This window comes from Oenanthe melanoleuca, chromosome 2 (assembly GCF_029582105.1).
Source record: "Oenanthe melanoleuca isolate GR-GAL-2019-014 chromosome 2, OMel1.0, whole genome shotgun sequence".
NCBI lineage: Eukaryota > Metazoa > Chordata > Aves > Passeriformes > Muscicapidae > Oenanthe > Oenanthe melanoleuca.
In genome coordinates this window covers 126564270-126577520 of record NC_079335.1, presented here as the reverse complement: position 1 = coordinate 126577520, position 13251 = coordinate 126564270, and the positions used below count along the sequence as shown (strand labels likewise).

At 36.8% G+C, this 13251-nt stretch overlaps 1 protein-coding gene across 2 annotated transcripts in view; it reads left to right on the top strand.

Annotated features, from left to right (window-relative positions):
* CDK14 (cyclin dependent kinase 14) overlaps positions 1-13251 on the top strand; it is a 336272-nt gene that overhangs the window by 180965 nt on the left and 142056 nt on the right. For both annotated transcript variants that reach the window (XM_056483748.1, XM_056483747.1), the window contains exon 10: positions 3024-3117. In XM_056483748.1, coding sequence (XP_056339723.1) covers positions 3024-3117 — 94 coding nt within the window. The remainder of the gene's footprint in view (positions 1-3023; positions 3118-13251) is intronic.

The window sequence follows — 13251 nt, the reverse complement described above, 5'->3', positions numbered from 1 at the left end:
TCTAGCTACTATTTTGGATTTACCTACCATTCTGGGAACTATTAAAATCCTAATCGGTTCTTCCCTGTCTTTCATTTTGCATAATTTTAAATACAGAGTCATCACATTCTCCCTTGTCCCTTGGGTTTTCTTGTATGCAAGAATGACAATTTTCTTAATTTTTCCTTAAAACCCAGTTCTTCTGACATGAAAATAGTTTTTCCTTTGTTCAAAAACATCCCTAAACTGTTTAAAAGTTTGTGAGATCTACAAAAACAAGACAAAATTTCAAAGCCTTTTAGAGGCTTTATTTCTTTTCTCATTTGCAGTGTGTGCACTTACAGTTTGCAATGCAGGGATTCCTGTTATGGATCCTAAAATTCACCTCCTAAAATACCCCTATGACATCCAAAACACTGTCCATCCATCTTCATGCCTTTATTTGCTGTTATGGCTTTCTGGGTCTTTCCTATCCATTTCCTAGTTCAATGTCATACTTTTTATGTATTACTATTTTCCCTTTTTTTAGTATTTATTTAAACTTCTCTTTTTATTGACTTACTCATCAATGTGCTGAACACCATAACCTTTGAAACCAGTCATAAGCTTAATTCTCAAGTGGGCTGAAGGGAGCAGGAGTCTTCCAGCTCAAATCTTGAAGGTTGCTTATATTTCTCTTCCCAATGATTAGAATACCTTTTTGATTGTATAATCAAATTTTATAATACCTTTTTTCTATTAGGTGTTTGTTTACCTCCAGTACTCTATTACTTCAGTTTGTGACTAAGTGGAATTCTAGACTGCACAAGAATCCAAGACATATAATAGGATTCTTATTTCCAAGCAGGAATTTTTTCTTCAGTTTAGTTTGCTGTTCTTGATTTTTTTGCTTATATTTGTGTCAGAACTAATAAAAGGGGACAAATTTATAAATAATGTAAAATAATACAAAATTTGGCAAAATCTTCCTGCTGCCCTTACCTCATTGCTGTTCAAACAGCTGGGTGAAGATTCCCTGCACATTTATATATGCTCTCAAGTGGTATGCTTGTTTAATCAAATGCCTGTTTTCTGGTTGCAATAATAGAACTGTGATCCTCTTTTCTTCAGTCTAAGTTCAATTGTTTTATTGCTCATCTTGAATAAATGGATCCTGGCTAAAATCTCGAATTTTTCCTTGCCTGAGATGCTGGTACAGTTTATAAGTATTTGACTAAGATATATTGTGCCTATCTGTGCCTAATGAAGCACTAACCAGACTAAATGATGAATGGCAGTTTAATCAATTCAGTTCATTTGGTAACCAGCAGAAGCATATGGAACATAAATTTTAACCTCTCTTTTATAAATTCCTGATTTATTCTAAAATTTGACTGCAACTGTGCTTTCCAAAATTTTCTTCCACTTCTGCATGTCACTGAGAAGCTTTACTATATCTGTGCTCTGGGTTGTAAACTTAGAAAATGGTGATGTATATTTAATTTTCTTCTTAAAAAATTTGACTATGAACCCTCGTTGTCCTGGAATGTAAAATTGTTTCATTATTGGGTATTTGTCAAAGCCTGAGAGATGAGCAAAGCACAGGTTATTCACTGAAACTTTTAGTTAAGTGGTGTCTACAAGCACTCAGCTGCAGTCTTAATGAAAATATGCAACCTGTTTTCATTAAGTTGTTTTATTCTAGAACCAGTTCCTCACCAATATATGCACACAAATCCCAAAATTAAAAGCTGCTTTCTGAATGCATCATCATGATGCATAAGCAGTGAAAAGGTATGTAATTACTACATTCCAAATAATTTACTTCTAAAAACAAAGTTAAATTAGAGGTTATTGCTGGGATTTTTCTGACACAGAAACAAAACTCTGTTTTAGAAGGAGGTGGTTCTGTAGTTAAGTGTTGCAAATTCTTAGTTCATTTTGGTATGTGTTTTGGGGATTTAAACATGTTATTACTTTGAGTGAAGAGTGGTTTTGTGTGGTTGCTTACACAGACAAAGTTGTACAGCATACGTGGGTGTTTGCATATGAAAGTTGTAGAAAAATGTATGCAGAAAAATGTAATTGAAGAAGTTCAAGTATATCATCAAATTCTGCATCCTATTGATAGCCAAGAGGGATGTTTTCTCTTAAAATTTTTGCTGAGAGAACAAGCAACCCTTGAGCTGTTTTCATCAAGTGCAAGTTTGTAATTCGCTTTCCTTTTGAGATGCAGGAGTTTACAGGTTATCTGGAATTTGAGACAGAGTTGCAAAGCTTTCCTCAACCTTTGAGAATGCATGCTTTGTGCTGTAGTTAGTGTGCCTCAGATATTTTGATTTCCCAGTACTTCTGCCACTGGCTTAACTCCGTGGGATGAGGGGGACTCATGTGAAGAACATTTAGTGGGAAACCAAGGACAGGAGCCTTGGTAAAGCTCCTGCAAAGGAGGTGGCTGTGGGGAGAGGAGGGAACCCATGGCTTCTCAGCCCATTGCAGGACCTCAGGCAAAGCTTCTGGGGAATGGGGTCAGCAGCTCTGGGCTGTGAGCTTCCTTTCTTTAGCTGGAAGAGGGGAGAAGGAAGTCCAAGCAAGTACTTCCCCCAAGTTACCAGCATTTGGGCAGTAGCTGAATTCAGCCACCTGCCCTTTTCCTTTTTACTCATCTTTTCCAGATTCTCCTCCTATGTTGAGTGTGCTTCCATGTCATCTGTCTGTCCCCATTCAGCCTCTCCCAAGGATGCTCTCTCACTGCCATTCCCACATCTCCAGAGTTTCTTTGGGAGCATGACCATTCTGCTTGGGAAGCACTAATGCAGAAATCAGCAGCTGGTCTCAATACCCACCAACTATATTCCTGTTCCCTCTACACCTTTCTTCAAACACCTGACCAGTGTTCATTTGTATACACTGATTTTAGCAGATGCATGTGCCTGTCCTTCCACCTGGCATCAATTTAAAAAAAAAATATTTAAACACTGGTAAAGGGTACAAAAGCATTGTTGTTGGCTTTTTGGTCTGTAAGAAATCTTTCTAACCTTGTCTTCATTTTTTTCCTTCTGTAGGGGAGTGGGTTGTATCTTTGTAGAAATGATTCAAGGGGTCGCTGCTTTTCCAGGAATGAAAGACATTCAAGATCAACTTGAAAGGATATTTCTGGTGAGTTCTTTATCGCTGAAGTAAGACAATAAAGGATCAATTAGTAAATGTTCACATATTTCTTTGTGTTAGGAATTAGTGTTAGGAATTAAATGACTGATAGAGCCAAGGGTCAGAAGCCCAGTCCACAAGCTAGATAGAGTCTACTTGGTATATTTTGTGTAAAAAGTTCTGTTTCTCATTTTTTTCACCTCTTTTTTTGTAACTTTGCAATTGTGTAAAAGCTTTCCAAATGTAAGGAAATGGAAATCCATCCAGTTTGTCATTCTCACTTTGCAGAGGACAGCTCTGGATTGCCTTATTAATATTCTACTAATACTGTAGTGTTAATGCCAAGTATTTTTTTGTTATATAGATATATAAAGGAAAAGTAAGATAGCAAGTGAGGTCAGAATAGGAATTCTGAAATCATGCTTAGATTCAGGAGGAATCCTTGAGTACTGCTTCTGCAGCCTGGTTAGGGCCTTCATGTGGGTTGCTCAAAGGCACTGATGACACATCTGCACTGGGAGTGAAAGAAAAGGTAATTTGTCTCAAGCATAAATGATAATTTATACATTTTTCTCCCCAGGTTTTTCAAGTTTTGCTTGTTTGCTTGGGTTTTTATTTTCATTTGATCTTTCTTCTATTGTGCTCTGGGTTTGGCAATTCCCTTACAAAGGATCAGGAACAGCTTTTCCTGACTCCCAGTAAAGGTTTGTCTGCTCTGGTGCCTCCTGGGAGCTGTGCTGCTGTGGAGTGGTTTGTTCAGGGCAGGCACTGCTCACCCAGCTGAGCCAGAGTGGCTCCTGCTGCTGTTGTGTGCAGCAGGAAAAGTATCACAGGAGCAGCATCTGACCCTAATGTGTCAATCTCTGGATTGTTCTGACCATGAATTCAGAAGGGAAACACCAGCATACCCTTGCTTTCAAATGTTGTTTTGTCAGAAGTCATTTATTTCAAATGCAGCACATTTATTTGGTATTCTTTTTTGGTCCATAGGGAGAGGAAGAAAGTCTTTCATAGTATGTTTAAAAAATTTACATTCTTCACTTTATTCAGACTTGCTTGCACTATATCTCTTCTGTTGGGACATCAGGGAATTTAGCAAATGCTTTTAGGAATGGTTCATAAAAATATCTCTCTAAAACAAGGCCTTACTTGATTGTGATATAAATATAACTCATTTTCTGTAAAATATTTGGTTTTTCTGCCCTGTTGGCTAATACCCTGAAAATTCTGTGCTGTGGAAGAATACAACACAGAGTGGGAGCAGCAGTTCTGAGCAGTTCCTGTGACGTGTCTCATTGCTTTGTTTGCTTGCCAGCTCGTGTATTTTAAGCTAGCAACTTCTGAGCCAGTTTCCAGCTTTGCTTTCTAAACTTATTATGCTTTTCATTTATTAATTTGAAATTTTCTCCTTTTTTATAGAACATGAAATTTTGAAAGAATTAGTTCCTCTTTGGCACTGGATCTCATTCATTGCAGTAAATTTTTATTGACTATTTTTGCTGTTGAAATTAAGGGCACTTGTAAGAGCAGAAATTAGGAGCTTCCTTTAGCAGAGCTTTGTTTGCAATTTATCATATGAGATTGTAAGATAGAGTGCAAAGAGTGATAGTGATAGGTATATCATATAAATCTATTTTTGTATGCCTTCTATAAACCTTTTGTAGACTTCTGTTTTTTTTTCTCTATCTTCACTATCTGCATGTTAGAATTCCAAGATAAATGCAATATAGGATAAGTTTTGAGGCCTGCCAGTTATTTTAAATTTTGTTTTTAAATTGCAGTTGCAAATACTGAGAACAGTGCTGAAATAACAAGAGATAATTTATTGATACTCTTTCTTTAATTTGATCTTTTGCAAACCATCAAATAAATAGATAAAATTTTGGTCTGGGTGTTTTATGGTCCATTGCAAATCAGAGTTAATTTTAAATTCCAATTAATTAAGCTTTCTAATGTTAGTGTCTAGTTACCATTAGCTAAATAGTTTCAGTGAGTGCCTCTCTAATGTACTTTAAGCATCATTAAGGCTTTAAGTTATCTATTTAAAAGTTATAAACCAGAGGATTATTCTTGTTTGGTTTTGTATTTGAACAGAGGGATTAAATTCATTAATTCACCAGTGAATAATATGTAGTAGGGTAGTTAGTAGCACTGAAGGACAAAATGAATCAGGTTGTTTTACCAGATAACTGAGATGATTAACTCCCACACAGTGAGCACTTACATGGCTGTGAAAGAAACAGGTCAGCCAATAAAAGACTTCCAGAAGGAGCTCCCATCCTTTGTGTTTTCAGCATCCACCAGCAGCAGTCTTCTTAAAACAGAGGGTTCTCCTCTGAAAATGTGGAAGGTACAGCTCACCTTCACTCTGGTCCAGTAATCCCTTTGTTCACACCTTGTACACAGCTTGCAACAAAAAGGAACATTAATCTTTGTCATGTCTGTTGCTGTTGTTTAGCCATAGCTTCATGTCCTTAAGTGTGAAAGGAGCCAGGTTGCAGCTCTTAGGGAATTGGGTACATTCTAGTAGGAAACTGGGAAAATGTAAGAAATTGTAGCCAAGAAAAGTGAATAAAATTTATCATGAGTAACAGTTTAAAAATCTTAAGTAGCTGTTTGATTTCCTATTGTTTAGTGACCATTATTATGTAAATGAAATTAAAGCACATGTGTGTGCATTGTTTTAGCAATTATCAAGTTGAAGTCAGATTCCCTAAATGTTTTTGTGTATCTCTACTGCTGGCCTTCTTCACATATCTACATAGCAAAAATAGATGCAACACAACACACCACATATGTTTCTTCCTCATTATGAATGATGTTTATTTATGTTTCATAACAGCTTAATTAAGTGATTGTGTATAGCAGATTAAGAGCAGTGGTTGATCTTTCAGTTTTGTTTAAGGACTCCTCTCTTTAAGCTAGTCTCTCCTGACTTCTGTTGATTCAATTTGTGGGTTTTTTAATGGTAATATTCACTGATTCTCTATTTCTGTCACAGCAGCTGTTTTTAATAAGTGTACTCAGGTTCTATTACAACCACAGGCTTCAATAAAATAGCAAGGGTTTATACACAGGATCTGTTCTCAGAATCAGACCAGCACTTAGAGATGTTGATGAATAAGCAGCTGCAAGCTGTTATTGTCACACTTTGAATCTGATCATATGAATTCTTTTTTCTGACTAAAATTAAAAGTGTTGATAAGCTCTTTTAAAAAAACTTTGCCTGCAAAATGAAGTGGGAATCACACATATAAGTAGGTTGCTTTTTCAGAGAGGTTTAATGGTGAATAAAGTGCCTTAATGCAGAGGTGTTTTGGTTTTATCAGTATGCTGATAAAATACATTTTTGTCCCTGCTTTTTTCCTGCATGTTGAAACTGGGGTTACTTTCTGAAAAGAAATGCATCATAGAAAATAAGAGAGGAAAGTGTAGTATCATAGAATTAAATCATAAAGTCATTAAGGCTGAGTCTAACCTTTGAGTGAATACCACTAAATAGCACTGAATGCCATGCCCAGTCATTTCCTGAACCCTTCCAGGGATGGTAACTCCACCACCTCCCTGGACAGCCAATTTCAATGCTTGACAAGTATTTCAGTGAAGAAATTCTTCCTGATGTCCAGACTGAATCTCCCTGGGCACAGCTTGAGACATTTCCTCTTGCTCTGTTGCTGTTTATTTTTTGTAATTACAGTCTGTAGTAGCTAACAAGTCTCTTTCCTCGAAGTGTTTAACTAATGGGGAGTCATTATCACTTCCAGCAAACTTTTTTCCATTCTGTGAGACAAGCAGCTTAGGTTTTTGTTGCAAGCTGCCAAGTCTGATGCACTGAAGACATGAAATGGCAGCATAGCATTTCTTTTTAGTTTTGCAATACACACACAAGACAGGATGAATATTTGATCAAGTTCACATTGAGCAGTAGAACCATGAGAATAGGAAAAATATGTGAGGCAACCTGTTGAATCAAAATCAAATTACACAAAGTTGGGGAATATCATTTGGGTTTTGATAAGGAGTAGCTAAGATCTTTATCAATAGTTTATTTCTATATGCAAACTTTGAGGTTTTCAGATCAAGGAGAATGTGCCATTGTAAATATAAGACTTAATCAGGTCTAGAAGTTCAAGCTGCCCCAAATGCCTTCAAGCTAGCCCTGTACCACAGCAAATTGACAGCTCCTTGGATCTGGTGATGATCAGTATGAATTAGTTGAGTGTTGAAGCTGATTACACTGAGCAGCCTGCAGTATGCTTGTGCATGCCACACTGGAGATGGCAACTTGGTTACAGCTCTGAATTTTATATGTGCTTTTGTACTTGCTGTTCTTAACAGATTCAAAACAGATCAGAGTTGAATCTCTTGCATTAGCTAAATTTTTCTTCTGCAAAGATTTTTTTTTTTTAAGTGGGGAGGTATTTCTGTCTTTTCCATTTTATGTGAGCTTTCTGAGAGCCACAATTGATCAAAGTGAATTTTCCTTCCAGGCTCTGAAGCCTTCCTGATAAGGGAATAATCTGTGCATTGCCTGAACTTTAGCCATGGTACCAACTACACTACAAATTAGATTTCACTGCAAGAATAATGTACAAAGAGTTCTCCTGGTACTTTGTAGCTCTCTGCACAGGCAGGACAATGGCATTTAAATGCTGGTTTGTCTGAAAATGGGTATTCTGTCTGCAAACATGGTTGCAGGAGGCATGTGCACCACAGGAGCATCACACTGTAGGTAGGGTGTCACAGCAGGAGTGGGAAATGGCACCCAGAAGCTTCTGTCATTCCTGACACACGTACTGAACAAGCTGAGGACTCCTCTCTGATATTGGATGCTATTGCTCTGTTGGGTACCATATTACACAGTATTAAAAAGTAATTAAGAAAGAATAATATGCATTGAGCCCAGCACCCTGATATGCCAAAGGGCAACACCAGAAACTCCAGCTTTCCACAGAGAGCTGTGCAGCAGAACTCACAAGAGTTTGCCATTTCAGATAGCTATGGAAAATGGCATTTTAGTTTCAATGAGAATGGAACTGTTTCTCCCATTATTGAAGGTTTACAAGGCTAGCAATATTATTTTTTATGCATATATGCACACATACTTGTAGTATATGACTACAAGCCTGAAGTGTCTTGTAGTGCAGGCTGGTAGTGTTCCCTCCATGGCTGATGTTAACAGGCATTTGTGATGCTGCAGAGCTTTCCCCCTGTGGCTCTGGATCTGAAGGTTTGCTTCGTGTCACTGACATCTTCTGAAGCCTGGAATAATACTTTTCTAGAGCTTTTAAACTTATGATGGACCCAAAGAAAATGTGCCTTCTGGTACATTGTATTAATAGCATCTTTTGTGAAGCTAGCAATGCTAAACCCAAGGGAGGAGTACTTTAAAGCATTGGATTTTGAAATTCTTCTGTGTAATCAGATACTTAGTCAAATTTATTGGTCTTTTTTTCCCCTGTTTCTTTATTTAAAATATGTTTTTCTTCCACTCAGTAAATACTTTGGCTCTGAAAAACAGGTCATTCATCTCTGATGGAATACACATAATTGTGAGGCTGAATGTGAGCTGAAATTTTATTTTGTGTAGGCTTGATGTCTGTGGTGCCATCTATTCTTCTGGTTGGATGAATCTATTGTAACATAAATAGTTCTTGCTTAGAGGGCAAGGTTTGTGTTTTCCTCCCATATCTTTCCATTTGCTTGCCACCAATGACTTCATGAGGAATATAAGGGGGGTTTTTGAAACTAATTAATTAGAAACTGCTGAGTTCTTTCTTCTATAACACAATACATGTAAGTAGAGAAGTACAATCCTGCTATTAAATCTACCTCTCCTTTGCTTTATAACAACAATATGCAAAATATTCTGCTTCTTTTCAGCACCCTGAAAATTAATTACATAAATAGCAGGCTTCTCTACCTGTGGGTCTTCTTTTTGAAGTTGTTAGCACTTTGTATTTTACTGCAGTTGCCTGCAGGTTTTGCACTGATACCACTTTTACAAGGTTCCTCTCTGGGCTTTATGTCTTATGCCAAATTTCAAATGAAAGTCATTCTAAACTAGGCAAGTATGAGCAAAATTAACCTTTAAAATGAACTTTAAAAAACAAAGAAAATCTTCTATGTGTTCACGCTTTGTAAAGGATTATGACAATTTGAAAAATTTCTTTTTATGGAGTTTCAGCTCAACTTTTGATCTCTGACTGCATGATATTGTTTTGTGTATTACTGTGTGAGTAGACTTTTTCCCATATGACAGGGCACAAAGTAAAATATGCTAATTTGCATTCACTTTTCATGAAGAACTCCCATCTTTACCATGTCTGAATATCCATAGTCTGTGCTGTTCTTTGCCTTATACTGTTAAACCCACATGGCAAACAAACTTGGCCTAGGATTTAAAAACAGCTATTTGTGAAAATGTAGGACAGTTTCTAGAGGAGTATTGCCTGTGTGTGTTAGGAAAGGAGGCTTTAAAAAATACAAATCTCACACTCTGCTAACATTTCTTTTAGAAATTGGGACATGCAATCTCACATTAATCCATGTTTAAAATCATAAAAATATCTGCCAGAGTATTATGGACACTTTCTAGGGGAACTACCAGCTGGTAGCAGAAGGGAAGAGAAGGAGAGGAAATAATAAATTATTGTGTGACCCCTTTTTTTTGCTTTGAGGGTTGGCTGGATTTCAGGCCAGCCAGTCACACAACCTCATGCACATGGGTGTCACCTGCCTGCAAGATGTTCCAGTCCAGCCTGCTGATTCTGAGCAAAACCCTGAGCATGGCTGGGCTGGCATTGCAGCAGTGTGGGTTATTATCAGCTTGGTAGTGCAAAACATGAGGAGTAATTGGCTATCAGAAAAAGAAAACAAATTAAGACATGGTTCAGTGGAAAACAATGGCTTTGTGGTTTTCTTTGGAATCAGAATGTTTTCTTTCTGCCATATTTCAGTTGCTGAATGAGAAATGGGCTATAATTATAAGGAAGCATTGTTTCTTTTCCAGACTTGCCTCTAGCCTTTGAGAGAGTGTTTACAGACAATACTTTGAAAAAAAAAAAAAATGAAGAGACTCAGCTGGTACAAATCAGTACCTGGTATAAGTCAGTGCACTGATTTACATCTTTGCAGGCACCTTCCTTCTTGCCCCACAGAAATATCTTCTTTGCCATGTAAAATCCCTCTCTGTGCAGATTGTGTGTTATGGAGCTGTATTTGCAAACATTTTTGTATGCAGGTGACACTGAACAGAAAAGCAGTTGTGAATTTTGTTGAAAATTTGTGCATTTGTGGGAGCTGAAGCCTGTTCTGAGCAGAAGCGTTGGTCTGCTATCCAAACATTTATTCTACAAGATAATATTGTACTGTAAAAAACACAGACACATTCAAAAAACTTACTCTGGTATGCTGGCTTTATTTGCTAGGGGAGATAAAAAATGATCAGGCATCAAATTGTCTCATTGCTTTCTCTTTTATAAGTAAAGAAACAATGTTCATTGTACTTGAATCTTTCCTTTTCCATTTCTTCTTTAACTTGTGTCTGAATTGCACATTGCTTGTCAAAAGTGACTTTTCTGCAAAGTATCTTGATGGCCAAAATTGTTGTTTATTATCTGTAGCAAAAGTTGAAACATCCTTAAGGTTGAGAATGTCTAAAAATCAATGTGAGGCTGTTTTAGATGAAGATTTTGGAGAAGGGTTATGAGAATATAGGGTTGATGTCTTGTCTGTCTGCAGGTATTTCTTAAAAGAATTCAAGAATAATAGCTGATTCCTTCTGTCCTTAGAACTAGTAAAAGTAAATAGCTCTCTCTCACATGGTATCTGGGGGAAACTTCCCTTCTGCCCATGCACAGGCTTTGAGGCACCATTTGCAGTAAGCCTAATTTGAATAAAGTTAGACTTCAATGCCTATTTTAGTGTTTCCATGATCAGTGCCCTAGACTAGGTATTAATTTAGCAAGATGCTGAGCACTTGCCTTAAGATTGTCTCCAACTATCATTTTCACAAGCTGCTGATCCTAGTGAGCTAAATGTAAATTTTGATACAAGCTTAGTAATTTCAAGAGGCTTCAAGTTTTCAAGGGGCAAACCTTAATACACCTTGATTAGGACAGCTGCTTTTCTAGCTCATTAAATGGCTATGGTTGAATAACTCAGGCATAAAATTTTCATATGTTGAAATGCTAAGTTATACATATAAAAATGCTGTCACACAATTTCTGTGTGTTGCCATTTCTTATGAGACTTGCACAAAGAAAATCCTACTGAAAAAATAGTATTAATGAGTAGGAAAAGGAAAGAAAAAGGGCTATAGAAATGAAATTTTTTCTGCTACATAAGAAAATATAAAAAAATCCCAAACAAACAAACAAGCAAACAAAAAGAAGCCTCATAAGATATTGAGAGTAGGACAATCACCTGACAGGATCTTATTGCAGTAGGTATTCTTAACTGAGTGTGAAATAAACAGAGCAGCTTATGAGCTATGCACTATTATATTATGTTTTATTCTTGTGCTTTGGTTCTTCTTTCCCCAGCCTTCTAAGCTCTCAGTTTAAAGTTAAGGGAGACTAAAGCAGAACAGGATTCTCCAGCTGTCAGTTGCAGGAAGAAAAAAAGTCCTGTGTTTGCTGTTTGTCTTTAGAGTGTGCATGGATGTCACTGTGTAGCTGTATTTCTGGCAATTGAGGTCTGCTTCCAAGCCCATCACAGAAAGCTAACAGTGTATTTTGTGAGAAATAGTGAGAATTCTTCACAGTGCTTTTTCAGGGCAGAATAGGACCCAAAAGGCTGTGGTGCAAACTCTGTTGGTGATGGAGCAGAACAGCACAAGGTAAATACTTAACAGAGAATGTAGTGTGGTGCAGTAAGTATGTTCTCACATAAATATGATTACCCTGATGAGTAAAAATCAAAGGACATTTTTAGCATCTAACTTAGAACACTGGAAGATTACAGTTGGATTTCTGTATATTTTAGTAGGCGAGAAATCAGTTGACTTTTTGAGCTTTCAATTTAATTAAACTTTATTACATCATAAAGAGGGATTCACTACTTTAGCATAATGCCTACTTACTTCCTTTCACAAATATTTTAAATTGTACTAAATTTACTTGCCTTTTTCAAAATGGTTTGAATTATAACTCATTTTCATCTTAGAACATAATATATTTGCAATTTTACCCTGTGTATCCTGAATATGATTGTTTTACAATAGCTGGTAATTGTGCTTTTCTCATAAGAGAAACAAAATAAATTTTCCATACATTTTGACTGAACTGGCCCTTCATGAAAATCACAGGGAAAGAAAACATACAAGGGTTTTATCAATCCTTTAAGTATTCTTCATGTCTCACCTTGGTGTGCATCCATAAAACATATTGTCCTAGTTGCTTAAAAAGAGGTCTTAATAATTTGGATGTTGGTATAATCTGCTGTGGTCTAATGAGTGAGATATTTGGTTGATGACATTGCTATTCTGCTGAGCCAGCTTGTTTTAGAGTGTGTTAGTATTGCTCCTTCCTCTTGGAAAGGGAGGGAAGGGATGAGGTCCTGCTGACCTGCATCATATCACTTTATCAGCTCTCAGCAGTTCAAACTGTAGCCAGGGAAAATCATCTTTTGTTTGTTTAATTGGTCTTTTCATGAAAGCTCTGCAATACTCTGTTCCATTAAAAAAAATATTCAGACCAGCAAATGTAGCTGAAAACTAAGGGTAGTGAAATACCTGTTTGCTACTAAAGTAATTTCTTCATTGGGCTTCATTTACTTTCAGTAAAATGTACTTTTAGTGCAGCCTCCTACCACTTCTGCTTTATAGTATCTTCTTGCTAATGTTCTCATGGTTTTGTTGCTTTTGTGGCCTTTTAAATAGCTTAATGATAACATTGTGCTGCTCATCTGCATTCCTCACATAGTTCAAGAGATCAGCTGTGCCTACATGTTGAGAGGTTGATTTCTCTCTCTGATAACTTGTACAGTTGATTGTCCATGTTTCATTGGTGTAACATCTGTCTTTCTTCTATTTCAATTAGATCTTTAAAATTTCCCTCCAAAACACCTTGTAATAGCAGAGTTGCTCATGTTAAAGATTATAATTGTCATTTTACTGTTCTTGTATCTGATGCCCCATCA